The 22,836-nt window shown below is 40.4% G+C and overlaps 1 protein-coding gene across 1 annotated transcript in view; it reads right to left on the reverse strand.

Annotated features, from left to right (window-relative positions):
• Positions 1-22,836, reverse strand: part of dnajc1 (DnaJ (Hsp40) homolog, subfamily C, member 1) — a 68,034-nt gene that overhangs the window by 43,861 nt on the left and 1,337 nt on the right. The window contains exons 2-3 of the mRNA XM_036518605.1: positions 4,472-4,573; positions 729-775 (exon numbers count right to left, since the gene is read on the reverse strand). Coding sequence (XP_036374498.1) covers positions 729-775; positions 4,472-4,573 — 149 coding nt within the window. The remainder of the gene's footprint in view (positions 1-728; positions 776-4,471; positions 4,574-22,836) is intronic.

Below are 22,836 nucleotides of genomic sequence, written 5' to 3' on the forward strand. Positions count from 1 at the left end.
GTCCAATTTGTCATCATTGATGTTCGGTCCCATTGCACAACCCCCACAGTCAATCCGGAAAAGCATGGACAAGCACATGCCCTCCTCCGAGACATGTGATGTCAGGCGCTGCTTCTTTTCCCACAAGCTAACCTAGCACAGAGATGAGTCGGAGGAGGAAGACATTTCGTATGCAGCTTTGGCACGTGGACCACAGGTGCCCGATAGACCAGCAGGGGTCGCTGTTGCTAATGGGACCGAAGTCCCTGCCGATGTACCCACCCCTATCCTCGGCAGAACGAAGCCAATGTGTTCTGCCTGTGAGCTCCCCGGTCACTGTCGGCTAGTGACAGGTCGGGTTCGAACCTAGGTCGTAGCGCTCAGTCTACACTCAGAACGAGTGCTTTTACCAACTGAGCCACTCGGGAGCCCATGATTATGTTAGCTTGTCCAATTACTTTTGCGCCCCTGAAAATGGGGGGACTGTATAAAAATTTCTGTAATGCTAAACGGTTTATATGATATTTTAGTTAAAACCCTTGAATTAAAGCTGAAAGTCTGCACTTCAATCACTTTTTGATTGCTTCATTTCAAATCCACTGTGGTGGTGTACAGAGCCAAAATCATAAAAATTGTGTCACTGTCCAAATACTTATGGACCTAACTGCATATACACACACAAACACATGTTTATACGCACACACGTTTACATGCAAGATGTAGGAGAAGTGCAAAACAGTGAAACTGACCTCTGCCTTCTCTCCTCATCTTTCAGCACTTCGTAGATTGCCACCAGCTGTAATCGGAAACATTCTGATATAAATAACAAATGACTGCTAAAAACTGCAAACGACATACACATAATATTACAATCCACAAGTATTACAATCCACTCATCAAATTAAGGATTAACTTTGGGAATAACTTTAGTTACATATATGGTAGGTATAAAAAGTAATAAGACAGCAATCATGCTTTTGACTTGTAACTGAAAGTTTCAATTTGGTCAAATTACAACTATTACTTCGGTAATAGTAATATCATTAGTAACTTGTAACTAGTAATATAAAAAGTAGTAAAATAATAAAATAAAAACTCAAGTTCAAGAAAGAAACATTAGCCAGAAATGGGTGACATTAATGGGGTTACTGTTAATTCACAACAGGGAGAGAGGGGAAGGAGAGAACATAAGAACATAAGATGAGAACAGGGCATTCGGCCCAACTAAGCTTGCCATTTCTTAATTAAAGAGTATCCAAAACTGCATCAAGTCTAGACTTGAACACAGCAAGGGTCTCTGCCGCAACTACATGACCTGGCAACCTATTCCATGTATTGATAACTTGTTGTGTAAAATAATACTTCCTTATATCAGTGCGGAACTTACTCTTAACTAGTTTCCATTTATGTCCTCTTGTTTTACAGACTGAACTCACCCTAAAAAATCTATTATAGTTAACCGATTTGAGTCTTTTTATAAATTTAAAAATCTCAATTAAATCACCCCTAAGCCTCCTCTCACTTAGGTTAAGTAACTTGAGTCTTTCCTCATAGCTTTTATATTTCATGCCAGGAACTAATTTAGTTGCCCTTCTTTGAACCTTTTCAAGAACTTCAGTATCTTTTTTATAATGCGGTGCCCAGAACTGCACACAGTATTCCAAGTGAGGTCTGACTAAGGCATTGTATAATTTCAATATAACCTCCTTAGTTTTATACTCAATACTTTTGGCTATATATCCCAGCATCCTGTTGGCCTTTTGTTACTGCTACAGCACACTGCCTAGATCCTGTTAAGCTTGGGTCAACTATTACTCCCAAGACTTTTTCAAATTGAGCACATTCTAGTTTTTTCCACCCATGAAGTAATCTTGTCTAAGGTTCTTATTTCCCACATGCAAGACTTTACATTTATCTAAATTGAATGTCAAGAGAGGAGGAGAGAGAGAGAAACGGTAGAGGTGGAGAAAGGGAGAGAGGGGTAAAGGCAGAGAGGGAGGTGGGAATGGAAGGGGGGGGGGGGGGGACAAACAGAGAGAGGGTAGAGAGAGAGAGGCTGCCTCCCAATCCACATTTTTCCTCACTTGCCCTAAGCAATCCCCCTCAAAATGGCACATCACGTGTTTGAGAGTATTCCAATCTGATCTTCCAATTAAAATGAACTTTCACTTGCCCTCAATTGTTCCTCTGAGCAGACATGCTTGTCCCTTCACATTTGGTGTGTCATGCCAAGATCCCTTTCATTCTGCATTCCAGGGTGCGCATTTGCGCAGATCACTCATCACTCACAAATTTTACAAGAGTTTGATTCAATCGCAGTAACACTATATTTTACTGTATGAATGAAAGTCATACGTACAATCTCATACAGTTGAATACTGAACCTAATGACTGCAGTACATTTTAATTAGAAGTGAAGAGAAATTGTGACAAACAACACTGCATATAGATTTATTCATTTGCCAGACGTTTGTCCAGAGTGACTTATGAAAAGTAAAGTGGGCAGATTTCAAGGAGCAAACTAATCTTTGGGTGTACTCACACTAGGCAATCCGTACTGTGCCCGAGCACGTTTGACCCCCAAAGTCTGGTTCTTTTGACTAGTGTGATCGCTCCGTACCGTGCCCGGGTACGGTACGCTGAACCACGGAGTTCCGAGCACGGAACTCGAACAAGACATCAATGATGCGACTGTCCCATTTAACAAATACATCCGTTATAGCAACAGTTAGCTGGGTATCTGTTAGTTATAATAATTCCTTTAAACCATCATTTGATTAGCCAGCTGACTTCCTTAAATATAACAAGCTGGCAACCTCCAAAATTCGATTGGTTAGTTCTGTACCTAAAAATAACTCTGTGGATCCCCACATTAGCTTGATTACTAGTGAGCGAAATAAAACTAACCAAACTTTACGTGGCGATGTAAGCATTGCTGTTGTCAGGGGCTTAGTCAGAGTATCACAAAGGAAGCAGCCAACCTGTTTAAGTAGCTAGTCTTCAACAATCGTTCACATAGGTACCCTGTTAGCTAACTAGCTATGTTTGCCAAACCTATCGCTAGATAGCTATACGTTAGCTCCCCAGCCAGTTAGCATCGATTATGCAACGCAGTGATTTTCAGTTAATCGTGGTGAACGTATGAAAAGATTTTTACGGAGGCAGCTGAGGGAGGAATTTGGAGCTGCTTTACTCGCAGACTTACATCAATAAGGTGAGAACCAGAACCAGAACCATAACCCAAATATTCTCGAAAAGTGTACTATCCAAGCAGTAATAGAAGATGCTTGTTGTTGTAATGATGACAGTAGCGCATACACAAGTAGTAGTCCTAACCGGTTAACATTAGCTAACATTACTGTGATTAGGCTACTGTAATCTGACACAAAATATTGGTCTGTCCCTTGGCATAATGACTCAAACATCAGCTGCCTCCTTAAAAATCTTCTTATAGGTTACATGCAGAACGATTAAATGAAAATCACTGCTTTGCATAATCGATAAATCTATACGGCATGTGAGAGGGCCGTGCGCCACTCCAAATAAGCCACAAAGTAAGTATAATCATGAACTCCATTGTGTTGTACGAGAGCGCTTTTCTTCAATACAAAAAGTTGCATCGTGATGACGTAAGCGTGCTCGGGCCCGGAACGTTAAGCGCAATGTGAGTGCAGGCCAGCGGGGGAGTGGGGGATAATCGTGCTCGGGCATGGTACAAGGCAACCGGGCCTAGTGTGAGTACGCCCTTAATCACCATGATATGTATCTGACTATCAATTGACAGTTGGCAATATTTAGACAAGCTTGCTTTATTGCAAGCTTTTTTGCAAAAAAGCCAGTTTGACAAGTGACTGCCCTTTACTACAATGTTCGAGACAGCCCACTGAGGGCTATAACAAACAATGCGACATTTCAACTGTTACATTGTTAGTCTAAATTTTAAAGTTTAATTGGTGCAGGACTCTTGCTTTTAAGTAACGTTTTGTGCATTTGTCCATGTTGATATTTCTCACATTAGTTCATGCAGATTTACGTAATTTCACCTCTGTACTGTCCCTCAATTTCAATACTCTGACTGTAAGTGATGGGACAATTTAGTGCCAAAAAGGACACAATTTTAAAACCCATTTTCAGATTAGTAATGTTTTTCAACATTGTTAGCTAAGATTCCGATGTGGTTCCCTGATGTCATTGCTTTTGCCATTTCTATGGTTTTGTGTAATTTTTTTTTTTTTGAATCTGTCCTGTTTTATCCCAAGCCACGCCTCTGGAATGATGACCGTGGAGTATGTCCAAATTTGCTCCCAAATAACACCTTCCCCTTCTCAAGTATGTATTTGTGTGGTGTCACGTGAAATAAGGACTCACTCATTCACTTCCCTCGCTTACTTGCAGACTGGCACCCAACCAGAGAGAGAGAAGGAGAGAGGGAGGGAGGGGGACAAAAGAGACAAGCACAAAAGGAGGAGCGCATACACGCTGATTGTCTCACTTGTCTGAACTGGGTTTCGGCATTCTCGTCTTTGTTCTTGTCAGGGTGCAGGGTCAGGGACAGCCTCCGATAGGCCTTTCTGATGTCTGCTGAGGAAGCATCCTGGAGGAGACAAAGCACATGTCACACAGCTATCGGGGTGGGCTTCAAAGTGCACATCACTCAGCCAAGGTGGGGAGCACACATCAGTGTCACCCAGTCATTGGGGGCGGGGTTCAAAGAGCACATCACTTAGGCATAGGGTGTGGGATTCAAAGCGCATGTTAGAGCATGTTAGCCGGTTGTTTTCTTTTCCCTGTCCATGTGATTTTGTTGTTCCCTGTGTTCCAGCCCTGCCCTGCTCTCCGCTCTGTCGCCACCCACCTGATTGCCTGACTGTCTTCACCTGCTCCTCGTTCCTGCCCTGTGGTTTTGGTCACCGTGTCTGTTCTGCTTTTTTGACTCTGTCTGCCTTGACTTCGTTTCTGGATTGCCCTCTGGACTTAATAAACCCGTGTGCCCAGTTTTCTCTGTCTGCGCTTGAGTCCCTGCCTGAGTTCTGACACTATGACTGGTAGCACCCCCCTTTCATTTGTTAGCTGGCATTTCAATACTCATGTCACTGCTTCACAGTATACCTAGCATGTTCATACACACTGATGACATGATTAAAAGATGACACCAAATGATACCGATCTGGCTTACAGCACAGATACTGAGAGTTTACTTTGTAAAACGGAATATCCAAGTGAACAAGCATATGCTACCAAGTGAGAAAGTGAGAAACCAGCTATGCCAACTGGGGCTGTCAAAAGTACTGCTGGACTTGATCAACCTGGAGGGGTAATACCTCCAGGTTGCCTGACGTACAGAGGACCTACAGCTAAGGAAGATCAATAAAAATGTAGCTTCTCTTTCTCTTGTGTACATGTGTGCGCATGCGTGCACGCAAACACACACAGTCACTCGTGTATACTTCCACAAACACAAACACACACACATTTACCCCAACTCCACAGGTTTTTAGCTACCTCAGTAATGTACTTCACTGCAGCCCATTCACACTCATCTCCGAATCTCACAGGGTTCTCTATCAAACTAACTTCTCTATGTTGTACCTTCCACATTTTATTATACATGTTAATCTTAATTTCTTGGCTTTGTGCTCTTTTCTCTTCCAAAGCCATTTCTTCAATAGTCTTGAAATTTGGCCATTTATTCTGGAAGGTTGATTAATTTCTGTTGTTCTTAAGCCCAATTTTTCAGAATGCAATTTAGAGAATTCTCAGAGTGAATTATTCAGTTATTACAATAATAACATCTCAACTTGTGCTTTGGATGACTCTGGCAAAATAATTTGTAAAACTTGACTGTCTTACAAGGAAGCCATTTTTAAAGAGGACAGCACTGAACAAAGTCAGTGTTGTTTAAAATGAAATATGTTGCTGACTTTTGAAAACCAATAAACACTACAGTGCTGAACAAACTACACATCTTACACTTTAAATCTGTATTTATTTTCAACAGAGTACCAATGGCTTTGAAAATCAATTCAATCAATCAATTTGATGACCACTATTTTCAAGCCTTGTTATTAATAACACAAATATGAGCACACACCCTGTGCCATTGGTTTCACAATAACATGATGAGAACAGTCAGGCTTTCCTCAGAAATAACATGTCCAGTTGCAAGCACACCGCATATTCCGTTTTGGTTCAATGTGATTCGAGACAACCACTATATCTCTGGGCCATTCAAATGTATTAACTGTAAACGCTTGAAATCAAAATATGTGACCCACACATGTAGATCACCACAAATAACAAAAGAAAATCCGGACACAACAAGGATACAAACTGACACCATAGTGTGTTTATTTGTTGAACCACAAACGTCTGTCATTTTAAAACACTGGAAAGCACGAAACAAGTAATAAATGAATAAAGAGAAACTATGGAATGGTTTGATTTAATTTGGATTAGATCTACCAAGAAGGTGGGTGAAATGCAACAGCGGTGGATATATTTTGCATCAATCTGTATTTAATTGGCAGTTCACTGGAAGATGCATGTGTTATGGATCTGACATGAGAAAAAAGTAACATGTTGTATTCAACTGAATACGGCTTCTTACACCACAATTGATGTACCAGGATTTCTGTTTCAACTAAAATCATGTTTTGAACCTGGTGTGCTATGAGTAACATGGTAAAGTGACATCACAAGCCAAGTGGTTTCAGCTCCTCATTTGGTGTAAGTGGGAGAAGCTTGTTGGCCTTGTTTCAGCCCTGTGGTCCCAACTTAAGGTTTCAACCCAACTATTGCTCGGATACCGGCAACACATCTGGTTGAACTGAAATGTGTGATAAAAAACAGCCACACACTAACCGCCACTTTGAGTCTGTTTCTAATCAAAACATGCTTTGCTAGATTAATTTTAATGAAAAATAGGTTCTTTTCAGATTTGGGAAAGCCCAGAAAATTCAAAACATTGACTACTGTACACGAATAACAGTATTTTTACGCATGTTTTAACACACGAACATTGTAATGAGACGTTCAGTAAGAAAAAGAAATTAAATCTGTTGCGCGCACTACTATGTATTAAAAAGTTATGGCCTACTATTTATGAGAAAGCAAAAGGGCCACACACTCTTGACTAAAACTAAGGCTGTAATATTACCTAAACAGAGGTGTTGAAATACATTTTGCACTATATAATTCTAATCCATGTGTTCCTTTCCATTTATTCCCACATCTCCAAAAGGCATATAATATCATCAAAAAACAACTTCTGACTGACAGAAAGCACAAGACATTGTTAGAAAATTAGAGGTTAAAATTAGTAAGAAAAAAAAATGAGCTAACAATTATTTTCCTTACAATAATTTGCCCATTGCAGTACTGCATTTAGTGTGTCCATTGTGAACCAGTAAAACCTGTGCTATACCACTTTCCCCGGAACTTTATTGACTCCCAACAGTCATGGACAAAATTGTTCAGCGAAATATACAGAACCAAACTCAAGACAGAACATGACGACAGAAAACAACAGTATTTTTGCAGTATCATGTCCTGTATTGCTGACGTCTTGAATCTTCAAGTCGTTTTGCAAAGGCAGCTATCAACGTTTTGTGAAACAGACAAGCACATCAGCATATAACTAAATAATGCACACCCTAACAATACTACTACAATGCAGCTTTTTTCCAAGGTACTGAAATTTGGCCCTCACAGTTAACACTGCAGAGCTGAAGCTCCCCCTAGAGGTGATGTGACGTAATGAGTTTACAGAGCATAAATCAGTAGAGATTTTTGAATCACATAAAATGCCTGGCAGTTTAGTCTGGCACTCCTCCTCCCCCAATTCTCTGTTCTTACTCTTCGTTCATTTTGCTCAGCAGAGCCTAAAATCAGCCTCCTAGCTCTTCTGGTCTCTCCACATCTCTCCTGCCACACCACCGCCATCTAGTGGTCACCTATGTGTTACCACTCTGCACTGCTTGCATGCACATGTCCACACAAGTCCACACAAATGCACATGTGAAACTGACAACCATGAAGGAATGTCCTCAGAAGCAATGATGAAGAAAGTGCCAGTACCTGCATGACAAAAGCGCTGTTTTAAGTTTTTTCTCCTAATTCAATCAGATATTCTTATTAGACATTAAATCTGTAAGGTTATGTTAAATTAGAAGGCGGAGAATCCTACTCTCAAAGTGCACATTGCATACTACTTTCTGCGTCTGTACTACACTGCAATGTTGATGTGAGCTATGCACACAAGATTTTCACTCTCCTGCACAACTGTGTCAAGAGATGTTACAATAAAGTGATTTGATTTTATCTGATTTATTGCATGTGCAAATTTCTTGCATTTTTTCTCACAGTATCTTCTGTCTTCATTTAGAAGTATTCTGACTTTTAAATGAAAACAGCAGGCATGTGATAACCACCAACAGGTGATTCTTCACAATACTTGTGACTTTGTAATGCATTGCAGTGTCTCTGACATATTGCCTGCCATCTATCACTATCAGTAATAGGGTTGAAGTTACCCCTACGCCTTCAATTGGCTTTGCTGCAAGTCCAGGATGGAATTCAGGAACACCAAGTTGGGAGATTAAGGTATAGTTTTGGGATGGCAGAGAAGCAGGCTTTTTCATAATTTTCACAATCTGGAAACTGGCACCACTAGGAGTCTTCAGCTGTCTGGCTTTGTTTTTGCATCTGAGACCCTCGAGACAGAAGCAGGCAGATAAAGCTGAGGATGTAGGTGATTGGATTGGAGAGACCGCTGAGGCAGACCACAGAGTAACACTCGACATTCTAAATTCCACAGACAATTGGACTCTCTGCACAAAAGCACTCCCCTGAGAAGAGCACAATCCCTGTGGTGGAGTGGTGGGAACTAACAATCCAGTCTGCCTTCCATGGCATCACAAAGTACCACTTCCATAAGGATTGATCTGTTATGCCAGTGCAGCATATGCTAAAAACTTGTAATTACTAATACGGGTTACAAACATATGTATGATGCAAAAAAACAAAAAACAGAATAAGGTCTTGCTGCATTCTAACTAGTATTCATTCCACAAACCCCTTGTCCATCATTCAAACTGTAGCAGGTTCATTGAGTTTCCCCCATAAAACTCAACATATGAAAAAAATGTATAAAAATAAACTGGGAAAAAATACACGGATCACATTTGGTTATGGTGTTTTTAAAATGTCTTTTAAAATGTGTATTAATATTAATGTGCTTTAAAATCGATTCTATCATGTTTCTGCTAATTAAGGAGCCACTGTGGATTTAAATGATGTACTATGATAAGTGCCTTTGATCGTTCATCATTAGGCAAGATTACAAATGAAGCTGTTGATCTTTTTAACTCTGAATACCACAAAAACTGCTAGGAGCACATTGCTACGAGTAACTCAATGCACCAAACTGACATAAACCATTTCCAAAAATGAAAAATCTTCACGAAAATAATTCTCCAAGTTAGAACAGATTGCAGGTCTGAATACCCAAGTGATACATTCACCATCAGTTTCTCTCTCACTCTCATACACACAAACACACACAAACACAAACACACACACACACACATAGGCCTACACAAAGCATCGGCAATCGTTTAAGGAAGATACTAAATAATGAAAAAAGACATGGGTGTACAGTTGACCAATGTCTTTCTGGATCTAGACATTTCCCCCATATGGTAAAAAGGTCAGTAGGATTCAAGGATCAAATTAGGTTATATTGATGTTAAACAATGCCTACACCAAATGTACAGTACTGTGTCCAGTTCTGGAGACAAAATTTTAATCAAAGTCAGATGAACTTGAAAAGTGCAGAGGGCAACAAAAGTGGTTTCATGAACCAAACATACAATTTATGAATAGACTGAAAATACATTTATTTAGTTTCAGCTGATATTATCAATAAATGGATTGAATGGCTTCATTAAACATACACATGGCATTCCATGGCCTGCAACACCTGCCGTGTCATCAGCTGAGAATGACCAGGAGCCCACAGCAGCAAAACAAACTGACTTTGTTCAGGCACATATTTACGCTTTGCTTAAATATGTAATTATATAGGGACCCAATGCCACTTTGAAAGAAAAACAAAGACACTAAGCTGACTCACTGCTCTCAAATCTGACCATTTTCAGTAACACAATAAAAACACAGTGTAGCACAATTATATGCACAGTTTCATGGGTGCAGCATGAAACCACTGATCTCAAAGGGTGGAGTGAAGCATTTTTCAATTTTTAGGGTTCAGACTAAGTTGTGCACTGTGCTTAAATGAAAATTGCTCTGGAAAACCATTCCTCCCTGCTCAAAGCCTGGTGGTTGATTATTGGGCTTCACTTCAGAATGCAGTCACAAAACACTTCAATTTTGAAAGTTGAGCAGATAGCTACTTCTGAAAAAATAAAGCAATTCTGGAACTGGGATGACCCTTTTCAGTACTACAGCATAAAATGATACAAGTTAATATCAAGATCAAATGGTTTTATTGTAAAAAGGAAAAAGTTGTTTTTTGCTCATTTTATTCATCAGGTATAACCACACCAATAACACAGCAAATAAAAAACAGCCATAGGGGTTAACATATTCAAACATATTGTTGTATTCTTAAGACTATATGAAACAGAAATGGATTAAAATTAACTGTGGGGGAATTTTATGAAGGCATCCATGTGCCCTAGCTTCCTGCAGAGGAACTGGTTGAAATACACAGACACTGATAGGTAAAAATTTGTCCATTACTTAGTTGTTTAGACCGCTACCTAGCTAGCTTGCTTGGGAAATTGTGTCAGTTCTCTCATGGTCCCTGTGCTCTTTTAGCAACTGTATCTATACAATGTATCTATCATCTTTATGAATGGGTCTATATTGTTTAAAGAAGTACATAAGGTTGAAAAAGGTTGTATAAGGTCTATAAGGTTGAAAAAATGGCTCCTCATGTGTGGCTCCTCATTCTTTTTAAGTGACCTGGCAAACAGGTCACTTAAAAAGAATGAGGAGCCACACAAACTGGAGGTGTAGTGAAGATGAATCTGTTAGGTGGCAAAAGGAACAAGAGCGCTGAATAAACTATTGTTTGCATCCGTCTGTTGAAGGACATGCTTTGGCTAGCAACCCTAGCAACATCAACATTTTCTCGACCACAGCAAGGTTTGACTCGACGAACATCAAACCCCAGTCCTTCAGTCGACCTGTCATAAACGGACTTCCTGGTTGGGGTTCTGTCAGAAACCCATGGATAAATATAAGGCACTGCATCTTTTTAAATTCTGTTTAGACCACTAGTTGTAAACAGGTTATCACTGCAAAAGTGCATGCTACAAACAACTGTGTCATCACAAACGTTAAACAGCGGGCCTTCTTCTCTCTTGATGGCTTGAATCCATACTCTCTTGCCAGTGGTGTACTGGCCATCGGGCATACCGGAACAAATCCCGGTGGGCCGGTGGGCCGTCAAAAAATCCATAAAGTTTTTATCCGCCCTCTCTGTTTGCCTATCATCTGATGAAATTGTTCAATTGGGAGGACTGAGAAATTAACGTTTATTTCAATAACAAGATACCATAATTTCATGAATGCTTTCACTGTTAAAGCATGTTGCACAGCAGTTTTCAATGACACATTCGTATGTAAATCTTTACTTTGATACTGACAAAGTCACGTCACGATTAGTTCAAACAGAGTTTAGTTGCGTAAGCTTACCAACAACACGCTCATCTAACCTAAGTAAAATACTGCATTGTCACCGCAGTTTTTTTAATTAACGCTAAATAAAACGAGACAAGTTTTCAATGTTAGCTGTTTGCCCTTATCACTGCAAGCAACCTAGCTACCTTGCTACCCAGCGGGTTAAAGGGAGCGTCAGGACCACTGATGTACCTACCTACCTCCGTAGCAAACTGCATTAAACACGATGATATAAAACTTGCTACGTGATGTATATTCAGAAGAATATAATCGTTTGTAAGGTCCATGCACATTAACGAATTAAGAGGTAGTCTCAGTTGTAGACAGAACTTGAGAATCACAGCCAAATATAATTTAATTCCCTAGCACCCCCATCCCGGGATGGTCCTAGCGGTTAAGTCCAGGGCTGAATTTCTTTCTCAGTACACCCGTCTCTTGCGGTCATCATCATGGGGAAATGCGTGAAAGCTTAAATAGGGCTGTTTTTGTTTGCTGTTTGTACACAAAGGTACACAACACCACCACTTGTGTCTCCACTGTGCCATTGTCGATTCGCTAGTAATAGGGAAGATGGCTAACCGGAAGTAAAGATACCCCCTGTTGGCTCAGATCGGAAGGTCGCCATCTTTACGTAAAAAAGGCCTATATGGCTCTGGGCCCACAGTCCTTCGGCGGGATTCGATGACGTAGCATCCTTGAAATGCAGGCGTTAAGGATCCTTCCTTCACTTTGAGAAACAGCCCATGATTGTACTTACTCTGTGGTTTATTTGGAGTCGTTTTGGGTGCGGTGACACATGGCCCCCTCACATGCCTTACAGATTTATCAATTATGCAACGCAGCAAATTTTAGTTAATCGTGCTGCACGTATAAGAAGATTTTTACGGAGGCAGCTGACGTTTGAGTCATTATGCCAAGGGACAGACCAACATTTTGTGTCAGATTACAGTAGCCTAATCACAATAATGTTAGCTAATGTTAACCAGTTAGGGCTACTACTTGTGTGTGCACTACTGTCATTATTACAACAACAAACATCTTCTATTACTACTTGGATAGTACACTTTTCAATTCATTCGAGAATATTTGGGTTAATAACGGGTCTGGTTCTCACCTTATTGATGAACGTGAATTGTAGTCGGCGAGTAAAGCTCCAAATTCCTCTCTCAACGTCAGCTGCCTGACGTTGAGATACGTACAGCACGATTAGGCTAGTTGAAAATCACTGCATTGCATAATCGATGCTAACTGGCTGGGGAGTTTACATTAGCTATCTAGCAATAGATTTGACAAATATAGCTAGTTATCTAACAAGCTACCTATCTGAACGATTGTTGAAGACTAGCTACTTAAACAGGTTGGCTGCTTCATTTGTGATATTCTGACTATCACCACGTAAGTATGGTTTTAGGTACAGATCTACAGAACGAACCAATCAAAGATCTTTTTGGTGATAGCTTGTTATATTTAAGGAAGTCAGCTAGCTAATCAAATGATGGTTTAAAGCAGGGGTGTCAAACTCATTTTCACTGAGGGCCACATCACTAAATTTCTAGGTCATCGAGGGCCAAATAATCGTTGACCATCCATTCAAAAAGGGCAACCATGAAATCTGCATGGCAGTACGATTCGTTTTTTCAAGACAGTTTGAACACCGTTTCATTGGGAATCAGTAAAACAACTACTAGGCTAATTTCCCATTTATTTTATTTGATTCCATTTCAATACATTTATAACTTTTTTGTTTCATATCTTTTAACATAGAAATATTACAGATTGGCGGTGATTGAGCCCTTTGGCTCAAATGAAGTTGACAGTTCTGATGACAACAGCCATGACATTGTCCATTTTCAGAGTTTTACAACAGAGTGCCTCTCTGTGGAGTACACAATGAAAATTCCAAAACTCACCCCCTTTGTGCGCAAGAATGTTTTCTGCGCTCGCAAGAATGTTTTATACACTCGCAGCATGTTTCGTGTGCTCGCGAGAACGTTTTATACGCTCGCGAGAATATTTTCTGCGCTCGTGACTTTTGACATAAATCTGACTCCATATTTACGGCACGGGCCCAGTCCACTCCCAATTTATCCAATGATGCAGCGAGACTACTGAAGGTGTCGCTAGCTGTAGTAGTGTCAGTCATGTGTACCAGTTCTACAAATTCCTGTGATGTTACAAGTAGAGTCAACACCTCTAATAAAAATCGCCAACTGTGCCACATCCGTTATATCTGTACTTTCGTCAATTGCGATGGAAAAAGCAACAAATCCCTGAACTTTTTGAATGAGCTTTTGTGTCAGCTGTCCAGCGATGTCCTCAATTCGTGCTGCCGCAGTGTTTCTGGAGAGGCTTGTTGACGAAAGCCTGTCATTTGTCTGGACACACGAGTTCAGCTGCTTTAACCAGGTTTTTACAAACTCTTCCTCAGAATATGGCTTTGATGCCTGCGCGATGTCATTGGCTATCAGATAGCTGGCCTTTACAGCAGCCTCACTTGTTTCATGGCCTCTTGTGAATACTGATTGCTCCTTCTGTAATGTAGCCACCAACTCCTTCACTTTCTCCTCCCGCAACTGGCCGGTGTAGCGATCATACTTCTCAGCATGAGTGGTCTGATAATGCCATCTAATATTATACTCCTTTGGAACAGCTACTTGCTGTGAGCAAACTAAACATTACTGCTAAACTTACTGTTAACCTCCCAAAAGAGGTGGGCGTTTGTCCATTTTTCCTGAAAGGCCCGACACTCTTTATCAACTTTTCTTATCTTTGACAACATTTTCTTGCCAGCAAGTAGCTAGATCGCGATCTTTCTTTAGTCATGAAAGATGACTAGCTGTTCAGTTGAAATAGGTTGTTGCCACCTAGTGGATGGATGATGAATTATGTTTTGTGGTAATGGTAAAGAGTTGACGCAAATAGTAGGGCCTGTATTACATCCTCTGGTTGATGTGCGGGCCATTTTAAATCTTTGTGCGGGCCGGATGTGGCCCGCGGGCCGTATGTTTGACACCCCTGGTTTAAAGGGTTTATTATGACTAGAATAGAATAGAATAGAAAGCCTTTATTGTCATTATACAAAGTACAATGAGATTTAAAGCTTCTCTATACAGTGCACACATAACTTAAACATAGGGAAATATACAATAAGACTAAGTAGAATATAAAACTATAGTAGAATATAAAACTATAAAAGTATAAAATATAAAACTACAAACAACTGTACATAAACTCTGCAAAGGTTGTGCTAAAGTGACTGAGTGGCTAGATATGCAGTTTGGAAGGAGACAACTAAAACAGATTGTGCAAAAGGGCAGTTAACAGGTAGTTATGGTATAATAGTGCAAATCTGCTATGATAAGTCAGTGCAAGTTCTTAGCAGCTTTGTGGTGGTGATGACATTGACAGTGGTGAGCGGGCATGTCAGTTTCTTAGTGCAAACTTGAGTTGAGTATAGAGAGAGCTCTTGGGAAGAAACTGTCTAGGCGTGTAACTAACAGATATCCAGCAAGCTGTTGCTATAACAGATATATTTGTTAAATGGGACAGTCACATCATTGATGTCATGCTCGAGTTCTGTGCTCAGGCACAGTTAGCGATCACACTAGATGCGTATCACACTAGTCAAACGAACTGGACTTTGGGGGTCAAACATACTCGGACACGGTACGGATCGCCTAGTGTGAGTAGGCCTACACCCTTAAACGGTCAAGTCAAAATACATGTATGTTGGAAAATAACAAGACCCTCTAATTTTGAGCAATGCAGCCATATTTTTGGACCAACTCTGCCCGAAACACACATCTAGCAGCTTAAGCAGCCCGTGTCTTAATGTGCTAAGTAGTAACAGAGGCTTCTCTCTGCAGAAGTCTGAATTGGCCCCATGTACTAGGCTAATTAAGTACTGAAAAACAGCCAGATAACTTACTACTAACTAAACTCACAGGTGACAACTATGGTGCTTTGTCTTTAGCTTTGAGTAATAAATTACATGTTTTAAACTTGTTCACATCATTGCTACGTGAACACTGAAATTAATGAGTATTTCAAGCATCTAAAATAAATATAATATTCATACTCTCAATCAGTTAAAGGCCACACATTGTTTGGTTATGTCTGGATCTTAACAGAACAGAAGACCTCAGCACATCCGTTTGAATTAAGGAATTCTCATAAAATGTTAAACTGATGATGGCACAAAATGTTTATTAAATGCGTATATATTTTTCCATTGCCGCGGAGGCTGTGACATGAGAATGAAACTGTTCATCAAAAGGCTGCAAAGTGTTGCATGCTCAATGCAAATAACTGCTCTGATTTCACCTTTTCAACAGTTTCAACTCACAGGGAATCTTTTTGAAATCTGAATTTCACTGCTCAAACCAAGCGTGCATATAGTGGGAGCTCTGTGATTCAGTATTGGCAAAATTAGAACTGAATCCAAAATGCCAAGTACCTGTAAAAAAAACTGAATTTTGGTTCTGCTTATCGGTTCCTAAACACGATAATCCTTTATTTTTGCAAACAAAGGCCACATATCTGCAAGGGTGTACGTAGCTATCTGCCAGGTCTACATGACTACGTTACACATCAACGCAACAGCATGCCCTTTCACACATATGATCACACCAGTGTGATTAGCTGTTTAGCGAGTATGCTAAAACCGGTACGATTAGAACATGAGATTGGAAAAATTCTAACTAATTTTAGCTTTGAGGAAACAGTGATTTAACATTAAAAATATAGGAAATGCTAACTGAAAACTATGAGGCTAACACTGGCTAACATCCTGGCAGCTATTGGGAAATTGGAGGAGAGCATGACGACTAGATTCAACACCCTAGACTCTAAAATGGAAAATGGTAAATGGACTGCATTTATATAGCGCTTTTCTACTCATTTGAGTACTCAAAGCACTTTACAGTTATATGCCTCACATCTACCTACCAGTGGCAGAGGCTGCAATATAGGCTTACCAACTGGCCACTGGGAGCTGTTGGGGGTTCAGTGTCTTGCTCAAGGACACTTCAACACTCTGCCAGGATGAGCCAGATTCAAACCAGGGACCTTCCAATCCCCAGTCGACTGCTCTACCTCCTGAGCCACTGTCGCCCCTCCTGAGCCACTGTCGACTCTAAACTACAACTTGTCCAAACCTCCCTTACTGACCATGCCACACGCATTGCAGACTTAGAGGGGTGTGCCACTGACCATGAGACTTGTATTACCGACCTTGAAAAGCGCTGTGAAAAGCTGATGGAAATCAACAACACCACGAAGCGTAAGCTAACTGACCTTGAAAGTCGATCGAGACGCTCAATTATCAAAATTACGGGCTTACCAGAAAAGGTTGAGAAGGGTAACCGGATGCAGTTTGTTACAGAGTTCCTGCCGCAACTTTTAGGGACAACTTCCCAAACGGACTCAAAGTTGACCGGGCACACCGTATAGGAGCACAGCTCTCTTTGGCACGACCGTGTACCATGATTGCCAAAATCCACCACTTTCCAGAGAAGGAGAAAATCCTCAAACTCGCTCGCCTGCAGTGTCTTACAACGGAGCCCAGATCAGTATATTTCCACCTGAAATATCTGAGCAACGACGAGCCTTTGATGGAGCAAAGAAGAACCTGAGAGATACAGGAATCAAACACGGCCTCCTCTTCCCTACGCAACTGATTTTCACTTTTGGAACTCAGCAGAAAATATTCCAGAAACCTGCAGACGCCAAAATCTTTTGACCGGTTTGTTACGCCTGCCATCGCTCCACAGCAGACCTGAGCCACCAGGACTAACTACCACGCAGCTATTTCCAGATGAGCTGTGCAAGACCAACCTGCGGTTTCCCGGTTTCCCACCTTTGTTAAGAACTGAGATTTGCTCAACCTAGCTTATATAAGTAAGTGTTATGGTCACATAAGGGTGGAGGGGGATGTTCAGTGAGCCCACCGATAAGGTATGTTATATTTCTTTCATCAACCTATCAAACTAACGTTATTAGACACGCTCTTGTAGTGTTCAGCTGTCTCTCAATGTTTATTAGGGTAACCATGTTCCGCTTCGTTAGGGGAAGTGGATGGGGGGAGGGATTAAGACTTTTTTGTTTTGTTTTTTGTTCTTTTCTCCCCACTCTTTCATTGTATTGCAGCGCCAATATTATCGGCAATACTGTTAACATGCCACAATATAGTATAAATAATGTTTCTTTATGGTTGCTAGTAGCTCTCCCGCCTCCCCACACGACAGCAGTTTAACCTTACTTAGCTGGAATGTCAGAGGCTTAAGGACTGGCTTAAAGAGAGGCAAGATTTTCTCCCATCTGAAATCCTTATCTGGGGACATCATTTTTATGCAAGAAACACATATCAAACATACGGAGCAATGGAGATTAAAGTGTAGTTGGATTTCACAAGTATATCAGTCAACTTTTTCCTCTAAGGCCAGAGGCGTAGCCATAGTAATCCGCTGAAACATCCCATTTGAACCATTTCTGACCCGAACGGCCGATATCTTATTGTAAGAGGCCACATTTTGTCAAGACATGTAACTTTTTAAAATATATACGCACCCAACTTTGACAATCCTGGATTTTTAGGAAAGTTTTAACCTTATCCCAGATCTACCAACCACCCATTTAATTGCAGGAGGGGACTTCAATGCTATATTAGACCATTTTACTGACAGACTTTCCACCCATCCCACTGCTCCTTCTAATTCCACCACTGCTCTTAATAAAATTATTGAATCCATGAATCTTGTTGATATCTGGAGGCTGCAGCATCCCACCGACAGAGATTATTCCTTCTTTTCGCCCATTCACAAATCGTATACAAGAATTGACTATTTTCTAATAGATTCCAAATTAACTTCTCACATAATTTCTACCAGATGCCACAACATTTTAATTTCCGATCACAGCCCTGTTGAAGTAAAAATAGACCTTGGCAGAGCAAAGCCCATATTTGACTGGCGATTCAACCCATTATTACTCGACGGCATGTAATTTTATCAGCAAACTGCCAACTTGATAACAGACTATCTGTCCCACAACGACTCGCCTGACGTAACTGATTCTACTCTTTGGGAAGCTTTCAAGGCTGTTATACGAGGATACATTATAGCCTACGTAGCCAAATTGAAAACAGATAGAAAGAAGGAATTGTCAGAAATCACGGTCCAGCTCTCAGGGCTCGAAAGCGACTATAGAAGAACTGCCTCATCTTCTACGCTGAATGACATAATGAAACTTAAATTCAGATATAACAGTATTCTCTCCAATCAAGTGAGCACGATGCTATTAAAAGTAAAACAAAAACACTTTGAATTAGCTGATAAACCTGACAAACTCTTAGCACGTCAGCTTAGAAGCATACAGGCTAACAGAACTTTCGCAAAATTAGAACCAAAACAGGCACTATCTCCACAGACCCGAAAGAAATTAATGAATGTTTCTGTAAATTTTATGAGGAGCCCTACACCTCAAAGTCCACTGCAGATAGCACACAAATTTCTGATTTCCTTCGTTCCCTACATTTACCCAAACTAAGCCCCATAGCTCAAGCAGACTTAAATTCAAACATTACACTAGAAGAAATTACAGGGGGAAATACACTATTTTCCTAATGGGAAAGCCGCTGGCCCGGACGGATTCGGCATAGAGTTCTACAAAACATACTCGGACAAGGTTGCCCCCATCATGTTAAGGATGTCACAACTGGTCGACTCCTTGAATCTTTATATTCTGCTAATATCTCTCTGACACTGAAAAAGGATAAGGATGAGACAGATCCAGCCTCACACCGCCTTATTGCTCTCCTCGGCTGTGACCTTTAGGGTGTTTACGAAAATACTTGCGAACAGACTCAATCAGTGTATAGCAAACATAATCCATCATGATCAAACGGGATTCATTCCAGGTAGATTCTCCTTCTTTAATGTCAGGCAACTGTTGAATATTATGTACTCCAGTTATGACAAAGACTCTAAAATCTCCATACTAGCTCTTGATGCAAAAAAAGCTTTCGACCAGATCGAATGGAAATACATTTTAGCTGTGATACAGCAGTTTGGCTTGGGTGATAACTTTTTTGCCTGGGTTAAAATGCTGTATGCCTGCCCAACAGCCTCAGTTACCACCAACTTTAATAAATCACCCGCCTTTTCACTACAATGTTCCTGTCGTCAGGGTTGCCCTCTGAGCCCACTACTTTTTGCAATGGCTATAGAGCCCTTTGCTATCAGTATAAGAAACCATCCCTTCATTGCCCCGTTAACTTTAGGTAAGGTTGACCACCGTATGTCGCTTTATGCAGATGACGTTGTTTTGTTCCTTTCCCGCCCCAAAGAATCACTGCCTCCTTTGTTAGATCTAATTAACACATTTGGTGAACTTTCTGGTTACACGATAAACTGGGATAAGAGTGAATTCATGGCCTAAGCCCAAATTTTCTTAAAAACCTACCCTTTCATATTGCCACAGCAAAAATTAAATATTTAGGAGTTGTTATTCCCAAAAATCCCAAATTGATTTATAAGATGAATTATTTGGACATGATAGAAAAACTGAAATCTAACATTGAAACCTGGAGACTGCTGCCTCTGTCTATGTTAGGTCATGTCAATGCACTTAAAATGATGGTTCTCCCCAGGTTCCTCCACTTCTTTACAAAATTTACCCATATTCTTACCAAAAACCTTTTTCAAATTATTAGATTCTGTTGTTCTACCTTTTGTCTCGGGATTTAAAGCGCAACGCATTTCTAAAAAACATTACCAAGCCCAAACTCATGGGAGGCCTCAGCCTGCCTAACTTTCAGCATTATTATTGGGCTGCAAACTCTAGAGCATTAATGGATTGGCAAGATGCATTTCCAGGTACAGTTATTGCTTCCACCCCTTCATGGCTGGCAATTGAACAGGATATCCCCAAAAGCTCTCTTCCTGCTCTCCTCTTTTCACCAACCAAATCTCCAGCAACTATTACAGGTAACAACTTTATGGTCAGTAGTTCCTTAAAAATTTGGCATCAAATAAGGAAAACATTTAATCTGCCTGATACCTCTGTTCACACCCCAGTTTGCTATAATCACGCCTTCCCCCCGTCACTTACTGACAGAACTTTCATGTCTTGGGGAAATAAAGGCATTACAACTATTGCAGACCTTTACATCAACAACACTTTTGCTACCTTTGTGCAGCTGAAAGATAAGTATTCACTCCCAGCTTCACATTTCTTCCATTACCTTCAAATTAGAGATTACGTCCGCACAAATATATCAAATTTTGAGTCAGTTCCATCCCCCATTAAATTGTATACTCTTATGAAGCAGGCCCCTGACTCAAGAAGGCTCGTCTCTCAATTCGTTGGTCTTTTCGCTTCACATGATCCGGTTTCCACACAGTATCTAAAGGAAGCCTGGGAGAATGATCTTGGTGTGATGATCTGTGATGAAGACCGGGAGACTTGCCTTAAAGCTATTCACGCCTGCTCTATAAATTCAAGACACCAGCTTATTCAATTTAAAGTAATCCATAGACTGCACTATTCCTGCACTAAACTACATTCTTTCTATCCATCTGTCTCTCCAATATAGCCAAAATGTAAATCAGCGGAGGGCACCTTGGGCCACCTTTTCTGGTCTTGCCCCAAAGTAAACAAATTCTGGTCAGATATTTTCAATTGTCTTTCTGAAGTACATAACTGTGTTATTGAACCAGACCCATACATCGCCATTCTAGGCAAGGCCCATCACTATTCAACTCCGATTTGCAACAAAAGACAATACAGTACTGTCATTGCAAAAAGGAACATTTTAATTTAGATATGGTATACTTCAAGGATCTGTGCTTGGGCCGCTGCTCTTCTCATTATACATGTTGCCTCTTGGCGATATCATCCGTAAACATGACATTAATGTCCACTGTTACGCAGATGACACTCAGTTATACATATCAGTCAAACCCGATGTCCCTCTGAATATTTCAAACATGGAGGCCTGCCTAACAGATGTAAAGAATTGGATGGCCCGAAACTTTCTCCTCCTTAACCCGGACAAAACCGAAATATTGGTCATAGGCCAAAATTCAATCAGGAGCAAACTCACTCATTTTACACTGGACCTTGATGGTGTCTCCCTTGCCCTGAGTGCAGCCATCAAAGACCTTGGTGTTGTTATTGATCCCGAGCTCTCCTTTGAAACTCACATAACTAACACCTCTAGGACTGCCTTCTTCCATCTGAGAAATATTGCTAAAATCAGGAAAATCGTATTAATTAACAACGCTGAAAAACTAATCCACGCCTTTGTAACATCCAGATAAGACTACTGTAATACCCTCTTGTCAGGATGTGCAAACGTCTCATTAAAACCCCTTCAGCTGGTGCAAAATGCAGCTGTTCGAGTCTTAACCAAAACTAAACGCTTTGAGCACATCACCCCAGTTCTGGCTTCTCTCCATTGGCTACCTATTAAATACCGGATCGTTTTTAAAATACTCTTACTCACATTTAAGGCTATATTATATATATATATATATATATATATATATATATATATATATATATATATATACTCTCAGTCAAGGTAACACACTATAGACATCCATCTTGTGGCTGGCACTGATTGTTATGTTAACTGCAGTATTCTTTAGGAGCTGGGTCTGTTTTTTTTTTTTCGGGGGTTGTTGTTTTTTTTTTATTTACTTTTCTGGCTGTTTCCTCCTGAGGATAGGAGGATAGAGGATAGGATAGAAGTGGTAGAGTTCTTTGTATTTGTGTAACTTGTTTAATCTGTGTTACTTGTTTGTAAAACTGAAAACTTACAAATAAAATATAAAAAAATAATTAGGTTTTAACATATTACTAGTGACAAGGTGACTCAAAATTTCACTGGGGGCCTATAGCATGGGCTTTGTAATTTGGATTCTGTAGGACAGCACAACACAGCACTGAACCCCTTAATTAAATAAACAGCCACAGAATGCTGTTACTTGGCTCTAATCTCTAACATGGCTGACATGTTTAAAATTTTAGATAAATCAAGACATAATTGAGTGGAACAATTACATTCTTGTAGGAATGGAAAATATGAAGACACCAATTTTCTTCCAGTGCCAGCACTGCTAAAACCCAACTTCAGATAACTGATGATTG

The sequence above is a fragment of the Megalops cyprinoides genome, chromosome 24 (assembly GCF_013368585.1).
Source record: "Megalops cyprinoides isolate fMegCyp1 chromosome 24, fMegCyp1.pri, whole genome shotgun sequence".
NCBI lineage: Eukaryota > Metazoa > Chordata > Actinopteri > Elopiformes > Megalopidae > Megalops > Megalops cyprinoides.